Here is a 20,854-nt window from a genome sequence, read left to right as displayed (position 1 = left end):
CAATTTCACTCCTTTTTTTTTTTTTTCTCACCATTTCACCTATTTTGGGGCCATTTCCTCCCATTTCTCGCCATTTCACCCACCCCCTCATTTTTTTTGCTCATTTCCCGTATTTTCGGGGTCTATTTCTCCCCCCTCCCCCCCCTTTGGACCAATTTCCCCCTATTTGGGTCAATTTCCTCCGATTTCTGCCAATTCCCCCCCATCCTCCTCCTTTTTAGGCCAATTTCAGTCATTTCCGGTCAATTTCACTCCCCTTTAGGTCAATTTCACCCCATTTTGGGTCCATCTCCTCCGTTTTTGGGTCCATTTCACTCCATTTCTGCCAATTCCACTCAATTCCTTTCAGTTTCTTCCCCTTTTGGGTCAATTTCTGTCAATTTCTGCCAATTTCCTCCAATTTCTGTCCATTTATCTCCTTTTTGCCAATTTCTGTCCATTTCATTCATTTTCACTTCATTTCTGCCCATTTTTCTCCATTTCTTTCTTTTTTTCACATAATTTCTGCTCATTTTTGTCCTTTTCCCTCATTCCTTTCATTTTTCACTTAATTTCTGCCCATTTTTGCCCATTTCCCTCATTTCTTTCATTTTTTCACTACATTTCTCTCCACTTTTCTCCATTTCCTTCATTTTCCCACTCATTTCTGCCCATTTCTGCCCATTTCTGTCAATTTCTACCCATTTCTGTCAATTTCTGCTCATTTCTGTCAATTTCTGTCCATTTTTATCAATTTCTGCCCATTTTTACCAATTTCTGCCCACTTCTATCAATTTCTCCTCACTTCTCCCCATTTTTTCCCATTCTCCCCATTTCTTTCATTTCTCCCCATTTTTTTTCATTTTCACCCCATTCCTGCCCATTTTGGGCAATTCCTCCCCCCTCCCCCCCCTTTAATTTTGGGTCCGTTTCCCCCCATTTCAGCCACCTCCCCTCCCCCTCCTTTCGCTTCCCCTCCTCCCCCCGGGCCCCTCCTCCCCTTTCGGGTCCATTTCTCCCTTTTTGGGTCCATTTCACCTTTTCCGGCCCATTTTTTAGCGCCACTTCCTCCACCCACGACCACGGGGGGGGGGGGGGGTCGCCCCTCCCCCCCCCTCCCCCCCCCTCCCCTCCCCCACTTCTTCCCGCCATGCACCCATGGGTGCTGCTCGCCGCTCTCTGCGCCGGTAATTTTGGGGCAAAAAAAGCCAAAAATGGGACTTTTCTTAATTTTTAATTTTTTATTTTTTTTGGGGGGGGGGTCCCCAAAATTGGGGTACGTGGGGGGAAGGGCTAACGGGGGGGGGGGAGGGGTCCCAAAAATTGGGGGGGTCCCAAAAATTGTGGGGGGGGTCCCAAAATTTAGGGGGGGGTCCCAAAATTTGGGGTTGAATCCCAAAAATTTAGGGGCGAATCCCCAAAATTTGGGGGTGTGGGGTGGAATTTTTTTTTGGGGGGGTCCCCAAAATTGGGGGGGGTCCCAAAATTTGGGAGAGGGTCCCAAAATTTTGGGGGGGTCCCCAAATTTGGGGTTGAATCCCCAAAATTTGGGGGCGAATCCCCAAAATTTGGGGGTGTGGGGTGGGATTTTTATTTTTGGGGGGGGTCCCCAAAATTGAGGGGGGTCCCAAAATTTGGGAGGGGGTCCCCAAAAATTGGGGGGGGTCCCAATTTGGAGGGGGGGTCCCAAAATTGGGGGGGTCCCCAAATTTGGGGTTGAATCCCAAAAATCTGGGGGCGAATCCCCAAAATTTGGGGGTGTGGGGTGGGATTTTTATTTTTGGGGGGGTCCCAAAATTGGGGGGGTCCCAAAATTTTGGGGGGGGTCCCAAAATTTTGGGGGGGGTCCCAATTTGGAGGGGGGGTCCCAAAATTGGGGGGAGTCCCAAAAATTTGGGGTTGAATCCCAAAAATTTGGGGGCGAATCCCCAAAATTTGGGGGTGTGGGGTGGAATTTTTTTTGGGGGGGGGTCCCCAAAATTGGGGGGGTCCCAAAATTTGGGAGAGGGTCCCCAAAATGTGGGGGGGTCCCCAAATTTGGGAGGGGGTCCCCAAAATTGGGGGGGGTCCCAAAATTTTTTGGGGGGGTCCCAAAATTTGGGGTTGAATCCCAAAAATTTGGGTGTGAATCCCAAAAATTTGGGGTGTGGGGTGGGATTTTTTTTTTGGGGGGGGGTCCCCAAAAACTTATGGGGCTGAGGGGCGGGGGGTAACGAGGGTGCCCCCCCCCTCCTGCCCCATAGCGCTGCCCCCCAAGTTGGGCGCCACCTTGGACGAGGAGGGGGCGGTCGCTTTTCGGGGCCCCCCCGGCGGCTCCTTCGGCTACAGCCTGGCCCAGGTGGACGGAGGGTAAGAGACCCCCCCCCAAATCTATGGGGCGCCCCATAGATTCCGTGGGGCGCCCCACAGATTCCGTGGGGAGCCCCACAGATTCCGTGGGGCGCCCCATTGAATTTGTGGGGTGCCCCATGAGAGATATGTGGTGCCCCATAGGGTTTTCGGGGGGTGATGGGATCTATGGGGCGCCCCACTGAATCTATGGGGTGCCCCACGGAATGTGTGGGGCGCCCCATGGAATATATGGGGTGCCCCATGGAATCTATGGGGTGCCCCATGGGGGATATGGGGTGCCCTATGGGATGTATGGGGGGTCCCATGGGCTTTTGGGGGGGTGATGGGATCTATGGGGCGCCCCACTGAATCTATGGGGCGCCCCACTGAATCTGTGGGGTGCCCCACGGAATCTGTGGGGTGCCCCACAGAAACTATGGGGTGCCCTATGGGAGATATGGGGTGTCCCATGGGAGATATGGTGTGTCCCATAGCGTTTTGGGGGGGGTTATGGGATCTATGGGGCGCCCCACGGAATCTATGGGGCACCCCATTGAATCTATGGGGTGCCCCCCCACTGAACCTATGGGGCACCCCACGGAATCTATGGGGTGCCCCACTGAGTCTATGGGGTGCCCAACAGGGTTTTGGGGGGGTGATGGGATCTATGGGGCGCCCCACGGAATCTATGGGGTGCCCCACGGAATGTGTGGGGCGCCCCATGGAATATATGGGGTGCCCCACAGAAACTATGGGGTGCCCTATGGGATGTATGGGGGGCTTCATGGGGGATATGGGGGGCTCCATGGGATTTTTTGGGGGGGTTATGGGATCTGTGGGGTGCCCCACTGAATCTATGGGGCGCCCCACGGAATCTATGGGGTGCCCCACGAAATCTATGGGGCCCCCCATGGGATCTATGGGGTGCCCCACTGAGTCTATGGGGTGCCCCATAGGGTTTTGGGGGGGTGATGGGATTTATGGGGCGCCCCACGGAATCTATGGGGTGCCCCACGGAATGTGTGGGGCGCCCCATGGAATATATGGGGTGCCCCATGGAATCTATGGGGTGCCCTATGGGATGTATGGGGGGTCCCATGGGCTTTTTTGGGGGGTGATGGGGTCTATGGGGCACCTCACAGAATCTATGGGGCGCCCCATTGAATCTGTGGGGCGCCCCATGGACTATATGGGGTGCCCCATGGGATCTATGGGGTGCCCCACTGAGTCTATGGGGTGCCCCATTGGGTTTTGGGGGGGTGATGGGATTTATGGGGCGCCCCACTGAATCTCTGGGGCGCCCCACGGGATCTATGGGGTGCCCCACATCTCTGCCCCCCCCCCCATAGGGTGCTGGTGGGGGCCCCCCTGGAGCGGGGGGGCCAGGGCCAGGTCTTTGAGTGCCGCTATGGGGAGCGGAGCTGCCGGGAACTCCCCGTCACCGGTAGGGCGCCGTGGGGCAGCCCCACAAGTGTGGGGCATGTGGGGGTGTGGGGCAGCCCCAGAAGTGTGGGGCACGTGAGAGGTTATGGGGCAGAGCTGGGAGTCCCAAGGGAGGTTACGTTGCAGCCCCATAAGTGTGGGTCCCGAGGGAGGTTATGGGGCTGCCCCATAAGTGTGGGTCCCAAGGGAGGATGTGGGGCACGTGGGAGGTTGTGGGGCAGCCCCATAAGTGTGGGTCCCATGGGAGGTTATGGGGCAGCCCCATAAGTGTGGGTCCCAAGGGAGGTTATGGGGCAGAGCTGGGAGTCCCAAGGGAGGCTGTGGGGCAGCCCCATAAGTGTGGGTCCCGAGGGAGGTTGTGGGGCAGCCCCATAAGTGTGGGGTATGTGGGAGGTTGTGGGGCAGCCCCACAAGTGTGGGGCACGTGAGAGGTTATGGGGCAGAGCTGGGGGTCCCAAGGGAGGTTATGGGGCAGCCCCATAAGTGTGGATTCCCATGGGAGGTTATGGGGCAGCCCCATAAGTGTGGGTCCCAAGGGAGGCTGTGGGGCAGCCCCACAAGTGTGGGTCCCATGGGAGTTATGGGGCTGCCCCATAAGTGTGGGTCCCGAGGGAGGTTATGGGGCAGAGCTGGGAGTCCCAAGGGAGGCTGTGGGGCAGCCCCACAAGTGTGGGTCCCGAGGGAGGATGTGGGGCCGCCCCATAAGTGTGGGTCCCGAGGGAGGTTATGGGGCAGCCCCATAAGTTTGGGGCCCAAGGGAGGATGTGGGGCACGTGGGAGGTTGTGGGGCAGCCCCATAAGTGTGGGTCCCGTGGGAGGTTATGGGGCTGCCCCATAAGTGTGGGTCCCTGCCCCACAGCGCCCCCCGATCTGGGTCTCGTGGCTCTGGGCCTGGCCGTGGCCGCCAACGGCTCCCAGATGCTGGTGGGTGCCGGGGGTCTGGGGGGGATCTATGGGGGGATCTATGGGGTCTGTGGGGTCTGTGGGGTCTGTGGGGTCTCTATGGGGTCTGTGGGGTGTGTGGGGGGATCTATGGGGTGTGGGGGATCTTTATGGGGTCTCTATGGGGTCTGTGGGTCTATGGGGGATCTATGGGGTCTCTATGGGGTCTATGGGGTCTGTGGGGTCTGTGGGGGGATCTATGGGGTCTCTATGGGGTCTGTGGGGCCTCTATGGGGTCTGTGGGGCCTCTGTGGGGTCTCTATGGGGTCTGTGGGGTCTCTGTGAGGTCTATGGGGGGATCTATGGGGTCTGTGGGGCCATCTATGGGGTCTGTGGGGTCTATGGGGTCTGTGGGGTCTCTATGGGGTCTGTGGGGTGTGTGTGGGGATCTATGGGGTGTGGGGGATCTTTATGGGGTCTCTATGGGGTCTGTGGGTCTATGGGGGATCTATGGGGTCTCTATGGGGTCTGTGGGGTCTCTGTGAGGTCTATGGGGGGATCTATGGGGTCTGTGGGGCCTCTATGGGGTGTGTGGGGTCTCTATGGGGTCTGTGGGGTCTCTGTGGGGTCTCTATGGGGTGTGTGGGGTCTCTATGGGGTCTGTGAGGTCTATGGGGCCATCTATGGGGTCTGTGGGGTCTGTGGGGTCTGTGGGGGGATCTATGGGGTCTGTGGGGTCTGTGGGGGATCTATGGGGAGATCTATGGGGTCTGTGGGGTCTCTGTGGGGTCATCTGTGGGGTCTGTGGGGTGATCTATGGGGTGTGTGGGGTCTCTATGGGGTCTGTGGGGTCTGTGGGGGGATCTATGGGGTCTCTATGGGGTCTGTGGGGTCTCTGTGAGGTCTATGGGGGGATCTATGGGGTCTGTGGGGCCATCTATGGGGTCTGTGGGGTCTCTATGGGGTCTGTGGGGTCTGTGGGGTCTCTATGGGGTGTGTGGGGTCTCTATGGGGTCTGTGAGGTCTATGGGGCCATCTATGGGGTCTGTGGGGCCATCTATGGGGTCTGTGGGGTCTGTGGGGTCTGTGGGGTCTCTGTGGGGTCTGTGGGGTCTATGGGGGGATCTATGGGGTCTGTGGGGTCTGTGGGGGATCTATGGGGTCTCTGTGAGGTCTATGGGGTCTCTATGGGATCTGTGGGGCCTATGGGGGGATCTATGGGGTCGTCTATGGGGTCTGTGGGGTCTGTGGGGTCTCTGTGGGGTCTCTGTGAGGTCTATGGGGGGATCTATGGGGTCTGTGGGGTCTATGGGGTCTCTATGGGGTCTCTGTGAGGTCTATGGGGTCTCTATGGGATCTGTGGGGCCTATGGGGGGATCTATGGGGTCGTCTATGGGGTCTGTGGGGTCTGTGGGGTCTGTGAGGTGGCCTATGGGGTCTGTGGGGGGATCTATGGGGTCTGTGGGTCTATGGGGGATCTATGGGGCCGTCTGTGGGGTCTACGGGGTCTATTGGGGTCTACCCGGGCCTACTGGGACCTACTGGGATCTTTTGGGGCCTACTGGGGCCTACTGAGATCTATTGGGGTCTATGGGATCTGCTGGGGTCTTTTGGGATCTTTTGGGGTCTTTTGGGGCCTACTGGACCTACCTGGGTCAACTGGGACCTGTTGGGGTCTACTGGGGCCTACTGGGATCTTCTGGGGCCTACTGGGGCCTACTGGGTCTGACTGGGGTCTTTTGGGGCCTACTGGGGTCTATTGGGTTCTTACTGGGGTCTACTGGAGTCTATTGGGATCTATTGGGGCCTACTGAATCTTTTGGGGTGTAATGGGTCCTACTGGGGCCTAGTGGGATCTACCGGGGTCTACTGGGGTCTACTGGGGCCTATTGGGGTCTATTGGGGCCTATTGGGGCCTATTGGGGTCTATTGGGGCCTATTGGGATCTACTGGGGTCTCCTGGGTCCTACTGGGATCTTTTGGGGCCTACTGGGGTCTAGTGGGGCCTACTGGGGTCTACTGGGGTTTACTGGAGTCTGTTGGGTTCTACTGGGGCCTAGTGGGATCTATTGGGGTCTATGGGATGTACTGGGGTCTTTTGGGGCCTCCTGGGGTCTATTGGGGCCTACTGGAGTCTATTGAGGCCTACTGGATCTTTTGGGGTCCCGTGGTCCTACTGGGGTCTACTGGGTCCTACTGGGATCTTTTGGGGCCTACTGGGGTCGATTGGGGCCTACTGGGGCCTACTGGGATCTATTGGGGCCTAGTGGGATCTACTGAGGTTTATTGGGGCCTACTGGGGTCTATCGGGGCCTACTGGGATCTATTGAGTTCTATGAGATCTACTGGGGTCTTTTGGGGCCTACTGGGGCCTACTGGGGCCTACTGGGGTCTATTGGGTTCTTACTGAGGTCTACTGGAGTCTATTGGGATCTATTGGGGCCTACTGGATCTTTTGGGGTCTAGTGGGTCCTACTGGTGTCTTTTGGGGCCTATTGGGATTTTGGGGGCCTACTGGGGTCTATTGGGGCCTACTGGGGTCTAGTGGGATTTACTGGGGCCTACTGGGGTCTTTTGGGGCCTACTGGGGTCTATTGGGTTCTTAGTGGGGTCTACTGGGGTCTATTGGGGTCTATTGGGGCCTACTGGATCGTTTGGGGTCTAGTGGGTCCTACTGGGGCCTAGTGGGATTTTCTGGGGCCTACTGGGGTCTATTGGGTTCTTACTGAGGTCTACTGGAGTCTATTGGGATCTATTGGGGCCTACTGGATCTTTTGGGGTCTAGTGGGTCCTACTGGTGTCTTTTGGGGCCTATTGGGATTTTGGGGGCCTACTGGGGTCTATTGGGGCCTACTGGGGTCTAGTGGGATTTACTGGGGCCTACTGGGGTCTTTTGGGGCCTACTGGGGTCTATTGGGTTCTTAGTGGGGTCTACTGGGGTCTATTGGGGTGTATTGGGGCCTACTGGATCTTTTGGGGTCTAGTGGGTCCTACTGGGGCCTAGTGGGATTTTCTGGGGTCTACTGGGGTCTATTGGTGTTTACTGGGGTCTATTGGGGCCTACTGGGGCCTATTGGGGTCTATGGGATCTACTGGGACCTATTGGGGCCTACTGGGGTTCTATTGGGGTCTACTGGGGCCTACTGGATCTTTTGGGGTCTAGTGGGTCCTACTGGGTCCTACTGGGATCTTTTGGGGCCTACTGGGGTCGATTGGGGCCTACTGGGGTTCTATTGGGGTCTATTGGGGCCTACTGGATCTTTTGGGGTCTAGTGGGGCCTACTGGGGCCTAGTGGGATTTACTGGGGTCTACTGGGGTCTATTGGGGTTTACTGGGGCCTACTGGGATCTATTGGGGCCTACTGGGATTTTGGGGGCCTACTGGGGTCTATTGGGGCCTACTGGGGTCTAGTGGGATTTACTGGGGCCTACTGGGGTCTTTTGGGGCCTACTGGGGTCTATTGGGTTCTTAGTGGGGTCTACTGGGGTCTATTGGGGTGTATTGGGGCCTACTGGATCTTTTGGGGTCTAGTGGGTCCTACTGGGGTCTACTGGGTCCTACTGGGACCCACTGGGGCATTTTTGGGGTGTCCGGGGTGCAGGCGTGCAGCCCCAAAGCTCGTAGGACGTGCGGGGAACTGGAGGAGCTGCCGGGGCTCTGCCTCCTCCTGCCCCCGGGTAGGGCCCTGCCGGACACGAGGCCAGGTATGGGGTGGGGGGCGACCCTATAAGGGTGAGGGGGTTCCTATGGGGCGGGAGGGGGGTCCTATGGGGCAGGGGGGAGATCCTGTGTGGGGCTGGGTGGGATCTATGGGGTGGTTATGGGGAGGGGAGGACCTGAACCCATTGGAGATGGGGTCTATGGGGTGGATATGGGGTGGGGAAGACCTGATGTAGGGGTAGATGGACCCTATGGGGTTATGGGGTGGATATGGGGTGGAGAAGACCCCAAACCCTTAGAGATGGGTTCTATGGGGTGGAGAAGACCCCAAACCCTTGGAGATGGGTTCTATGGGGTGGAGAAGACCTGATGGTGGGGTAGATGGGATCTATGGGGCGGATATGGGGTGGAGAAGACCCCAAACCCTCGGAGATGGGATCTATGGGGCGGGGAAGACCCCAAACCCTCGGAGATGGGATCTATGGGGTGGAGAAGACCCCAAACCCTTAGAGATGGGTTCTATGGGGTGGAGAAGACCCCAAACCCTTGGAGATGGGATCTATGGGGCAGGGAAGACCCCAAACCCTTAGAGATGGGATCTATGGGGTGGAGAAGACCCCAAACCCTTAGAGGTGGGATCTATGGGGTGGAGAAGACCCCAAACCCTTAGAGATGGGATCTATGGGGTGCAGAAGACCCCAAACCCTTGGAGATGGGATCTATGGGGTGCAGAAGACCCCAACCCCAAGGCGGACGACCTCCACGGAGCCTTCCTTCGTGTCCCCGTCCCCCACCCCACCCCTCCATACCCCCCCGCCCCATATCTCACCCCCTCCGCCCCACACCCCGCCCCACAGCCTGCCCCACGCTGGCCTCGGACATCGTCTTCCTGGTGGACGGCTCGGGCAGCATCTCCCCCCCCGATTTCGGGAGGATGAAGGACTTCATCGTCCAGGTCATGCGGCGCTTCGGGCACACCGACACCCGCGTAGGTGGCCACCAACCCCCCCCCCACCCCTCTCCCAGCACCCATGGGTGCCCCATAACTTCTCCTCGATGTCTTCTCCACCCCACCCCAGTTCGCCCTGATGCAGTTCTCCTCCGGGGCCTCCCTCCACTTCGACTTCGCCGCCTTCGACCGCTTGTCCCCAACCGGGCGCGAGGGCGAGGTCCGCGACATGAAGCAGAGCAAAGGGACCACGCACACGGCCAGCGCCATCCGGACCGCGCTGTGGGTGCCCCTCCCCGGGTGGTGGTGGCACCCCGGGGTGGCGGGGTGGGACCCCGGGGTGACGGGGTGGCACCCAAGGGTGATGGGGTGGGACCCCAGGGTGATGGGATGGGACCCCGGGGTGACAGGGTGGGACCCCGGGGTGTTGGGTGGGACCCCGGGGTGACGGGGTGGCACCCCGGGGTGTTGGGTGGGATCCCGGGGTGTTGGGTGGGACCCCGGGGTGATGGGGTGGCACCCTGGGGTGATGGGGTGGCACCCAAGGTTGACCTGGTGGCCCTAAAGGGCATGTGGTAGAACCCCATGGTGACATGGTGGCACCCAAGGGTGACGTGGTGGCCCTAAAGGGTGATGGGGTGGGACCCCAGGGTGATGGGGTGGGACCCAAGGTTGACCTGGTGGCCCTAAAGGGGGTGTGGTAGAACCCCATGGTGATGTGGGGCACCCAAGGGTGACCTGGTGGCCCTAAAGGGTGACGGGGTGGCACCCCGGGGTGATGGGGTGGCACCCCAGGGTGTTGGGTGGGACCCAAGGTTGATGGGGTGGGACCCAAGGGTGATGGGGTGGGACCCAAGGTTGACCTGGTTGCCCCAAGGGGTTATGGTGGCAACCAAGGTTGACCTGGTGGCCCCAAAGGGGGTGTGGTGGCACCCCGGGGTGGCGGGGTGGCACCCCGGGGTGTTGGGGTGGCACCCAAGGGTGATGGGGTGGGACCCCGGGGTGATGGGTGGGACCCAAGGTTGATTGGGGTGGGACCCAAGGTTGACCTGGTGGCCCTAAAGGGGGTGTGGTAGAACCCCATGGTGATGTGGTGGCACCCCAGGGTGACGTGGTGGCCCTAAAGGGTGACGGGGTGGCACCCCAGGGTGACGTGGTGGCACCCCGGGGTGTTGGGTGGGACCCCAGGGTGACATGGGACACCCAAGGGTGACGTGGTGGCACCCAAGGTTGACCTGGTGGCCCTAAAGGGGGTGTGGTAGAACCCCATGGTGACATGGTGGCACCCTGGGGTGACGTGGGGCACCCAAGGGTGACATGGGGAACCCAAGGTTGACCTGGTGGCCCCAAGGGGTTATGGTGGCACCCAAGGTAGACCTGGTGGCCCTAAAGGGACCATGGTAGAACCCCATGGTGATGTGGGGCACCCCAGGGTGACGTGGGGCACCCTAGGGTGACGTGGGGCACCCAAGGGTGACGTGGGGCACCCAAGGTTGACCTGGTGGCCCCAAGGGGTTATGGTGGCACCCAAGGTAGACCTGGTGGCCCTAAAGGGACCGTGGTAGAACCCCATGGTGACATGGGGCACCCCAGGGTGACATGGGGCACCCAAGGGTGACATGGGGCACCCAAGTGTGACGTGGGGCACCCAAGGGTGACATGGGACACCCCAGGGTGACATGGGGCACCCAAGGGTGACGTGGGGCACCCAAGGTAGACCTGGTGGCCCTAAAGGGGGTGTGGTAGAACCCCATGGTGACGTGGTGGCACCCTGGGGTGACGTGGTGGGACCCTAGGGTGACATGGGGCACCCAAGGGTGATATGGGGCACCCAAGGGTGACGTGGGGCACCCAAGGTAGACCTGGTGGCCCTAAAGGGAACGTGGTAGAACCCCATGGTGACGTGGTGGCACCCTGGGGTGACGTAGGGCACCCAAGGGTGACATGGGGCACCCAAGGTTGACCTGGTGGCTCCAAGGGGTTATGGTGGCACCCAAGGTTGACCTGGTGGCCCTAAAGGGGGTGTGGTAGAACCCCATGGTGACGTGGTGGCACCCTGGGGTGACGTAGGGCACCCAGGGGTGACAAGGGGCACCCAAGTGTGACGTGGGGCACCCAAGGGTGACATGGGACACCCCAGGGTGACATGGGGCACCCAAGGGTGACGTGGGGCACCCAAGCTTGACCTGGTGGCCCCAAGGGGTTATGGTGGCACCCAAGGTAGACCTGGTGGCCCTAAAGGGACCGTGGTAGAACCCCATGGTGATGTGGGGCACCCCAGGGTGACAAGGGGCACCCAAGGGTGACATGGGGCACCCAAGGGTGACATGGGGAACCCAAGGTTGACCTGGTGGCCCCAAGGGGTTATGGTGGCACCCAAGGTTGACCTGATGGCCCTAAAGGGACCGTGGTAGAACCCCATGGTGACGTGGGGCACCCTGGGATGACATGAGGCACCCTAGGGTGACATGGGGCACCCAAGGGTGACGCGGTTGTCCCCATGGTAGGAGGGACCTCTTCGGGCCCGGGAAGGGGACCCGGGCGGGGGCCACCAAGATCCTGATCGTGGTGACGGACGGCCGGAAGTACGGCGACCCCCTGGAGTACCGCGACGTCGTCCCCCACGTGGCGCGCGCCGGGGTCGTCCGCTACGCCATCGGGGTGAGGCGCCGCGACGGGGTGGGGCATCCCCCTTCCACCCCAAAAGGTCCCAAAAGGTCCCCAAAATAGCTCCTTCCATCCCCAAAAATCTCCGTCCATCCCAAAATGTCCCCAAACATCCCCAAAATAGCTCCGTCCATCCCAAAAGATACCAAAACATCCCAAAAAGATCTCCGTCCATCCCAAAACATCTCTGTCCACCCCAAAATGTCCCAAAAGTTCCCCAAAATAGCTCCGTTCATCCCAAAAGGTCCCCCAAAATCCCCAAAATAGCTCCATCCATCCCAAAACATCTCCATCCACCCCAAAATGTCCCAAAAGATCCCCAAAATAGCTCCGTCTGTCCCCAAAATCCATAAAGATCCCCAAAATATCTCCGTCCATCTCAAAAGATCCCAAAATAGCTCTGTCCATCCCAAAAGGTCCCAAAACACCCCCAAAATAGCTCCATCCATCCCAAAAGATCCCAAAACATCTCCAAACATCTCCATCCATCCCAAAACATCTCTGTCCATCCACTCAACCATCTCCAGATGTTCTAGAACATCTCCAAAACATCTCCATCCATCCACCCAACTGTTCTCAGAGGTTCTAGAACATCTCCAGACATCTCCACCCACCTCCAAACATCTCAACCATCCACCCAACCATTCCCAGATGTTCTAGAACATCTCCATCCACCCACCCAACCGTTCTCAGATGTTCTAGAACATCTCCAAACATCTCCATCCACCTCCAAACATCTCAACCATCCACCCAACCATTCCCAGATGTTCTAGAACATCTCCAACCATCCACCCAACCGTTCTCAGATGTTCTAGAACATCTCCAAACATCTCCATCCACCTCCAAACATCTCATCCATCCACCCAACCCCTCCCGGACGTTCTAGACCACCTCCAGAACATCCCCACCCACCCCCTCCCCTTGATTTCAGGTGGGCGACGCCTTCCGGGACCCCGAGGCCGTGGCCGAGCTCCAGGCCATCGCCTCGGCGCCCCCCGAGGACCACGTCTTCCGCGTGGACAACTTCGACGCCCTGCAGGGCATCCAGAACCAGCTGCAGGAGAAGATCTTCGCCATCGAGGGTACCCCATCGGGCCCCGGGGGGGTCCCCGAGACCGTTTTGGGACCCCCGTCACCCTTGGGTGCCCCCCTCTCCCCCCTCCAGGCACCCAGTCCGCCCTCGGCAGCTCCTTCCAGCTGGAGATGGCCCAGGAGGGCTTCAGCGCCCTGCTCACCCCCGTGAGTGGCCCCGGGACCCCCCCCCAAAAAGCCCACCCCCCTCGCCCGCCGCCCCCCGCCCCCAACCGGTCCCCTCCCGCTCTGTACTGGTGCAGGAGGGGCCCGTACTGGGAGCGGTGGGCGCCTACGACTGGGCCGGGGGGGTCTTCGTCTACGGCCCCGGCGGGAAGCCCACCTTCGTCAACGCGTCCCGGGGCGCCGGGGACATGAGGGACGCCTACCTGGGTGAGGGGCGGGGGCGGGGGGCGGGTCCCAAATAATGGGGGGGGGGGGCTTGGGGGGCTTGGGGTCACCTTGGGGGTTTTGGGGGTGTTGGTGCCCTCTTGGGGGTCTTGGGGATCTTGGTGTCCCCTTGGGGGTCTTTGGGGTTTTGGTGTCCCCATGGGGGTCTTGGGGTCACCATAGGGGTCTTGGGGTCGTTGGTGTCCTCTTGGGAGTCTTAGGGTCACCATGGGGGTCTTGGGTTTTTGGTGTCCCTATGGGGGTCTTGGGGTCACCGTGGGGGTTTTGGGGTCACCGTGGGGGTTTTGGGGGTCTCGGTGTCCTCTTGGGGGTCTTTGGGGTTTTGGTGTCCCTATGGGGGTATTGGGGTTGTCGATGTCCCCATGGGGGTCTTGGCGTCCCCTTGGGGGGTCTTGGGGTCACTGTGGGGATTTTGGGGTCTTGGTATCCCTATGGGGGTCTTGGTGTCCTCTTGGGGGTCTTGGGGGTCTCAGTGTCCATATGGGGGTCTTGGGGTCACCTGGGGGTCTTGGGGGTCTTGGTATCCCCTTGGGGGGGTCTTGGGGTCACCGTGGGGGTCTTGGGGTTTTTGGTGTCCCCATGGGGGTTTTGGGGTCTTGGTGTCCCTATGGGGTTTTTGGTGTCCCTATGGGGGTCTTGGTGTCCTCTTGGGGGTCTTGGGGGTCTTGATGTCCCCATGGGGGTCCTGGGGGTCCTGGGGGTCTCGGTGTCCCCATAGCCTCTCCGGATGTCCCCCCCCCACCCTCCCTCTCTCCCCACACCCCTCCCCGTCCCCTTTTCCCCCCCGTCCCCCCCCCTTGCTGTTCCACCCCCACCCCCACCCCCCCCCCCACCCCCCTCCCCACCCCCCCCCACCCCACCCCCTCCCCTCTTGACCCCCCTGCCCCCGCCGTCCCCAGGCTACGCGGCCGAGTCCCTGTCCCTGGGGGGCAGGCGGGCGCTGGCGCTGGGGGCCCCCCGCTCCGGCCACGTCGGCCGCCTCCTCCTCTTCCTCCTCCGCCGCGGCCCCACGGCCACCTGGGAGCTGGTGGGCGACGCCGTGGGGCAGCAGGTAAGGGGGGGGGCCGGGGGGGTGGCGGGGGGGTGGGGGGCGGCGTGTCCCCCCCCTTACCCCATCCCGCTGACCCCGCTGCCCCCAGGTGGGCTCCTACTTCGGGGCGGCCCTGTGCGCCCTGGCCCCCCGGGGGGGCGCCTCGGCGGGGGCGCTGCTGGTGGGGGCCCCCATGTTCTACGGGGACGGCAGCGGGGGGCGCGTGGTGCTCTGCCGGCTGCCGCCGCAGGTAGGCGACCCCAAAGTGACCCCAAATCGACCCCAAAGCGACCCCGAATTGACCCTGAATCGACCCCAAATTGACCCCAAAGTAACCCCAAAGTGACCCCAAATCGACCCGAAATCGACCCCAAAGCGACCCCAAAGCGATCCCAAATAGACCCCAAACTGACCCTAAATCGACCCCAAGTCAACCGCAAATCAACCCCAAATTGTCCCAAATCAACCCAAATCTGACCCCAAATTGACCCCAAAGTAACCCCAAAGTGACCCCAAATTGACCCCAAACTGACCCTAAATCAACTCAAATCTGACCCCAAATCGACCCCAAATCAACCCCAAGTCAACCCCAAATCAACCCAAATCTGACCCCAAATCGACCCCAAATCAACCCCAAATCAACCCCAAATCGAGCCCAAATCAACCCCAAAGTGACCCCAAATTGACCCCAAACTGACCCTATATCGACCCCAAATCAACCCCAAAGTGACCCGAAATTGACCCCAAAGTGACGCCAAATCGACCCCAAATCAACCCCAAATTGACCAACCCAACCCAACCCAACGCAATCAACCCAAATTAATCCAGCTCAACCCACCCCATTCAATCCAGTCCTAATTAACCCACCCTAATTAACCCAACCCAGCCCTAATTAACCCATCCTAATTAACCCAACCCCACCCAACCAAACCAACCCAACCCCACTCAACACAACCCAACCCAACCCAACGCAACCCAACCCACCCCACCCAACCCATCCCTAATTACCCCCCCTAATTACCCCGCCCTAATTAACCCCCCCCCAGTCCGGGAAGCTGCACTGCCCTCTGACGCTGCGGGGCCAGCCCGGCCACCCCCTGGGGCGCTTCGGGGCCAGCCTCAGCCGCCTGGGGGACCCAGCCCTAATTAACCCCCCCTAATTAACCCCACCCAGCCCTAATTAACCCGCCCTAATTGACCCAACACACCCTAATTAACCCAACCCAGCCCTAATTAACCCATCCTAATTAACCCAACCCAGCCCTAATTAACCCATCCTAATTAACCCAACCCAACCCAACCCAACCCAACCCAACGCAATCAACCCAAATCAACCCAACGCAATGCTCTCCATCCAACCCAGCCCTAATTAACCCCCCCTAATTAACCCAACCCAGCCCTAATTAACCCAACCCAGCCCTAATTAACCTACCCTAATTAACCCAACACAGCCCTAATTAACCCATCCTAATTAACCCAACCCAGCCCTAATTAACCCAACCCAACCCAACCCAACCCAACCCAACGCAATCAACCCAAATTAATCCAGCTCAACCCACCCCATTCAATCCAGTCCTAATTAACCCACCCTAATTAACCCAACCCAGCCCTAATTAACCCAACCCAGCCCTAATTAACCTACCCTAATTAAGCCAACCCAACCCAACTCAACCCAACCCAACCCAACCCAACCAACCCAACCCCACTCAACCCAACCCAACCCAACCCAACCCAACCCAACCCACCCCATCCAACCCAGCCCTAATTAACCCACCCTAATTAACCCCACACAGCCCTAATTAACCCAACCCAGCCCTAATTAACCTACCCTAATTAACCCAACCCAACCCAACTCAACCCAACCCAACCCAACCCAACCCAACCCAACGCATTCAACTCAACCCAACCCAATGCTCTCCATCCAACCCAGCCCTAATTAACCCCCCCTAATTAACCCAACCCAGCCCTAATTAACCCAACCCAGCCCTAATTAACCCATCCTAATTAACCCAACCCCTCCCAACCCAACCAACCCAACCCCACCCAACCCAACCCAACCCAACCCAACCCCACCCAACTCTACCCAACCCAACCCAACCCACCCCATCCAACCCAGCCCTAATTAACCCACCCTAATTAACCCAACCCAGCCCTAATTAACCCAACCCAGCCCTAATTAACCTACCCTAATTAAGCCAACCCAACCCCTCCCACCCCACCCCACCCAACCCCACCCAACCCAACCCCACCCAATCCAACTCTACCCAATGCAACCCAACCCACCCCACCCAACCCATCCCTAATTAACCCCCCCTAATTAACCCCACCCAGCCCTAATTAACCCATCCTAATTAACCCAACACACCCTAATTAACCCAACCCAGCCCTAATTAACCCATCCTAATTAACCCAACCCAACCCAACCCAACCCAACGCAATCAACCCAAATCAACCCAACCCAATGCTCTCCATCGAACCCAGCCCTAATTAACCCCCCCTAATTAACCCCACCCAGCCCTAATTAACCTACCCTAATTAACCCAACACACCCTAATTAACACAACCCAGCCCTAATTAACCCATCCTAATTAACCCCACCCAACCCAACCCAACCCAACCCAACCCCTCCCAACCCAACCCAACCCAACCCAACCCACCCCATCCAACCCAGCCCTAATTAACCCACCCTAATTAACCCCACACAGCCCTAATTAACCCAACCCAGCCCTAATTAACCCATCCTAATTAACCCAACCCAACCCAACCCAACCCAACCCAACCCAACCCAACCCAACTCTACCCAACCCAACCCAACCCACCCCACCCCACCCAACCCATCCCTAATTACCCCCCCCTAATTAACCCCGCCCTAATTAACCCCCCCCCAGTCCGGGAAGCTGCACTGCCCTCTGACGCTGCGGGGCCAGCCCGGCCACCCCCTGGGGCGCTTCGGGGCCAGCCTCAGCCGCCTGGGGGACCCAGCCCTAATTAACCCCCCCTAATTAACCCCACCCAGCCCTAATTAACCTACCCTAATTGACCCAACACAGCCCTAATTAACCCATCCTAATTAACCCCACACAGCCCTAATTAACCCAACCCAACCCAACTCAACCCAACCCAACTCAACCCAACCCAACGCAATCAACGCAAATCAACCCAATCCAATGCTCTCCATCCACCCCAGCCCTAATTAACCCACCCTAATTAAACCAACCCAGCCCTAATTAACCCATCCTAATTAACCCAACCCAACCCCAACCAACCCAATCCAACCCCTCCCACCCCACCCCACCACACCCAACCCAACCCACCCCATCCAACCCAGCCCTAATTAACCCACCCTAATTAACCCCACACAGCCCTAATTAACCCAACCCAGCCCTAATTAACCCATCCTAATTAACCCAACCCAACCCAACCCAACCCAACCCAACCCAACCCAACCCAACCCAACCCAACGCATTCAACCCAAATCAACCCAACCCAATGCTCTCCCTCCAACCCAGCCCTAATTAATCCACCCTAATTAACCCAACCCAGCCCTAATTAACCCACCCTAATTAACCCAACCCAGCCCTAATTAACCCATCCTAATTAACCCAACCCCACCCCACCCAACCCAACCCAACCCAACCCAACCCAACGCATTCAGCCCAAATCAACCCAACCCAATGCTCTCCATCCAACCCAGCCCTAATTAATCCACCCTAATTAACCCAACCCAGCCCTAATTAACCCATCCTAATTAACCCAACCCAACTCTACCCAACCCAACCCAACCCCACCCCACCCAACCCAACCCAATCCCACCCAACCCCACCCAACTCTACCCAACCCAACCCACCCCACCCCATCCAACCCAGCCCTAATTAACCCACCCTAATTAACCCCACACAGCCCTAATTAACCCAACCCAGCCCTAATTAACCTACCCTAATTAAGCCAACCCAACCCCTCCCAACCCAACCCAACCAACCCAACCCAACCCAACCCAACCCAACCCAACCCAACCCAACCCAACCCACCCCCTCCAACCCATCCCTAATTACCCCCCCCTAATTAACCCCGCCCTAATTAACCCCCCCCCAGTCCGGGAAGCTGCACTGCCCTCTGACGCTGCGGGGCCAGCCCGGCCACCCCCTGGGGCGCTTCGGGGCCAGCCTCAGCCGCCTGGGGGACGTGGACGGCGACGGCTGGCACGACGTGGCCGTGGGCGCCCCCCTGGAGGACGAGCACCGCGGGGCCGTCTACGTCTTCCGGGGGGAGGAGGGCGGCGTCGCCCCGCGCTACAGCCAGGTGGGGGGCACCCTTGGGTGCTGGGGGACCCTTGGGTGCTGGGGGACCCTTGGGTGGTGGGGGACCCTTGGGTGGTGGGGGACCCTTGGGTGGTGGGGGTGTCTTGGGTGGTGGGGGTGGGTTGGGTGCTGGAGGTGTCTTGGGTGGTGGAGAACCCTTGGGTGCTGGGGGACCCTTGGGTGCTGGGGGTGGGTTGGGTGCTGGGGGCATCTTGGGTGGTCGGGAACCCTTGGGTGGTGGGGGACCCTTGGGTGCTGGGGAAGTCTTGGGTGGTGGAGAACCCTTGGGTGGTCGGGAACTCTTGGGTGCTGGAGACACGTTGGGTGCTGGGGAAGTCTTGGGTGATGGGGAACCCTTGGGTGCTGGGGGTGGGTTGGGTGCTGGAGACATCTTGGGTGGTGGAGAACCTTGGGTGCTGGGGGACCCTTGGGTGCTGGGGGACCCTTGGGTAGTGGGGGACCCTTGGGTGCTGGGGGTGGGTTGGGTGCTGGGGAACCCTTGGGTGCTGGGGGTGGGTTGGGTGCTGGGGGCATCTTGGGTGCTGGGGGACCCTTGGGTGGTGGGGAAGTCTTGGGTGCTGGAGACATCTTGGGTGGTGGGGAACCCTTGGGTGCCGGGGAACCCTTGGGTGCTGGGGAGCCCTTGTGTGCTGGGGGACCCTTGGGTGGTGGGGGACCCTTGGGTGCTGGAGGTGTCTTGGGTGGTCTAGAACCCTTGGGTGGTCTAGAACCTCACCTGTAGGATCCCCTTGGGTGCCGGAGCCCCCTTGGGTGCCGGAGCCCCCTTGGGTGGTCGGGAACCCTTGGGTGGTCTAGAACCTCACCTGTAGGATCCCCCTGGGTGCTGGAGACCCCTTGGGTGCTGGGGGACCCCTTGGTTGGTCTAGAACCCTTGGGCGGTCTAGAACCTCGCCTGTAGGATCCCTCTGGGTGCCAGAGCCCCCTTGGGTGCCGGAGCCCCCTTGGGTGCTGGGGACCCCTTGGGTGCTGGAGACCCCTTGGTTGGTCGGGAACCCTTGGGTGGTCTAGAACCTCACCTGTAGAATCCCCCTGGGTGCCAGAGCCCCCTTGGGTGCCAGGGAACCCTTGGGTGCTGGGGGACCCTTGGGTGCTGGAGACCCCTTGGTTGGTCTAGAACCCTTGCGTGGTCTAGAACCTCGCCTGTAGAATCCCCCTGGGTACCGGAGCCCCCTTGGGTGCCAGGGAACCCTTGAGTGCCGGCCCCACCTCGGGGTGCCGGGGTCCCCTCCCCCCCACCCCCCCCACCCCCCCACCCCTCCCCCACCCCCCTGACCCCTCCCCCTCCCCCCGCAGCGCATCGCGGGCTCCCGATTGGCCAGCGGGCCGCGCCACTTCGGGCAGGCGCTGAGCGGGGGCCGGGACCTGACGGGGGACAGGCTGCCGGACGTGGCCGTGGGGGCCCAGGGCCAGGTCCTGCTGCTCAGGTGGGACCCCCCCCCAAAAAGGGGACCCCCCAGAAAAGGGGACCCCCCCCGAAAAGGGGACACCCCTCGAAAAAGGGGATTTCCCCCCAAAAAGGGGACAGCCCCCGAAAATGGGGATTTCCCCCCGAAAAAGGGGATTTCCCCCCGAAAATGGGGATCCCCCCGGAAAAGAAAGGGGAGCCCCACCCCCGAAAATGGGGACCCCCACCCCAAAATGGGGACCCCACCCAAAAAGGGGACCCCCCCCAAAAAGGGGACACCCCCCGAAAAAGGGGACACCCCCCCGGAAAAGAAAATGGGGAACCCACCCCGAAAATGGGGACCCCCCCCAAAAAGGGGACACCCCCCCAAAAAGGGGACACCCCCCCGGAAAAGAAAATGGGGAACCCACCCCGAAAATGGGGACCCCCCCAAAAAGTGGGACCCCCCTCGAAAAGGGGACCCCCCCCGAAAAGGGGACACCCCTCGAAAAAGGGGATTTCCCCCGAAAATGGGGATTTCCCCCCCGAAAAAGAAAGGGGGACCCCCACCCCCAAAAATGGGGACCCCCCCCCAAAAAGGGGACACCCCCCGAAAATGGGGACCCACCCCCAAAAAGGGGACCCCCCCCGAAAAGGGGACACCCCCCGAAAAAGGGGATTTCCCCCCCGAAAAAGAAAGGGGACCCCCACCCCCGAAAAAGGGGAC

General features: G+C 59.8%; 1 protein-coding gene across 1 annotated transcript in view; it reads left to right on the top strand.

Moving 5' to 3' along the window:
- Positions 1–1,129: 1,129 nt before the first annotated feature.
- The window catches only part of LOC309888988 (integrin alpha-D-like), a gene marked incomplete at both ends in the record, with an annotated part of 20,076 nt that continues 351 nt past the window's right edge, over positions 1,130–20,854 (top strand). Inside the window, 15 exons of the mRNA XM_082781648.1 lie at positions 1,130–1,166; positions 2,223–2,328; positions 3,660–3,754; positions 4,613–4,677; positions 8,238–8,340; positions 9,154–9,284; positions 9,376–9,527; positions 11,753–11,906; positions 12,844–12,994; positions 13,078–13,151; positions 13,247–13,376; positions 14,294–14,445; positions 14,534–14,674; positions 18,517–18,723; positions 20,037–20,167. Of these exons, the coding sequence (XP_082637774.1) occupies positions 1,130–1,166; positions 2,223–2,328; positions 3,660–3,754; positions 4,613–4,677; positions 8,238–8,340; positions 9,154–9,284; positions 9,376–9,527; positions 11,753–11,906; positions 12,844–12,994; positions 13,078–13,151; positions 13,247–13,376; positions 14,294–14,445; positions 14,534–14,674; positions 18,517–18,723; positions 20,037–20,167 (1,829 nt within the window). The remainder of the gene's footprint in view (positions 1,167–2,222; positions 2,329–3,659; positions 3,755–4,612; positions 4,678–8,237; positions 8,341–9,153; positions 9,285–9,375; positions 9,528–11,752; positions 11,907–12,843; positions 12,995–13,077; positions 13,152–13,246; positions 13,377–14,293; positions 14,446–14,533; positions 14,675–18,516; positions 18,724–20,036; positions 20,168–20,854) is intronic.

The sequence above is a fragment of the Aythya marila genome (assembly GCF_965140915.1).
Source record: "Aythya marila genome assembly, chromosome: 31".
Lineage (NCBI taxonomy): Eukaryota > Metazoa > Chordata > Aves > Anseriformes > Anatidae > Aythya > Aythya marila.
Note: the sequence above shows the minus strand (reverse complement) of the source record. Positions and strands in the feature narration are given on the sequence as shown.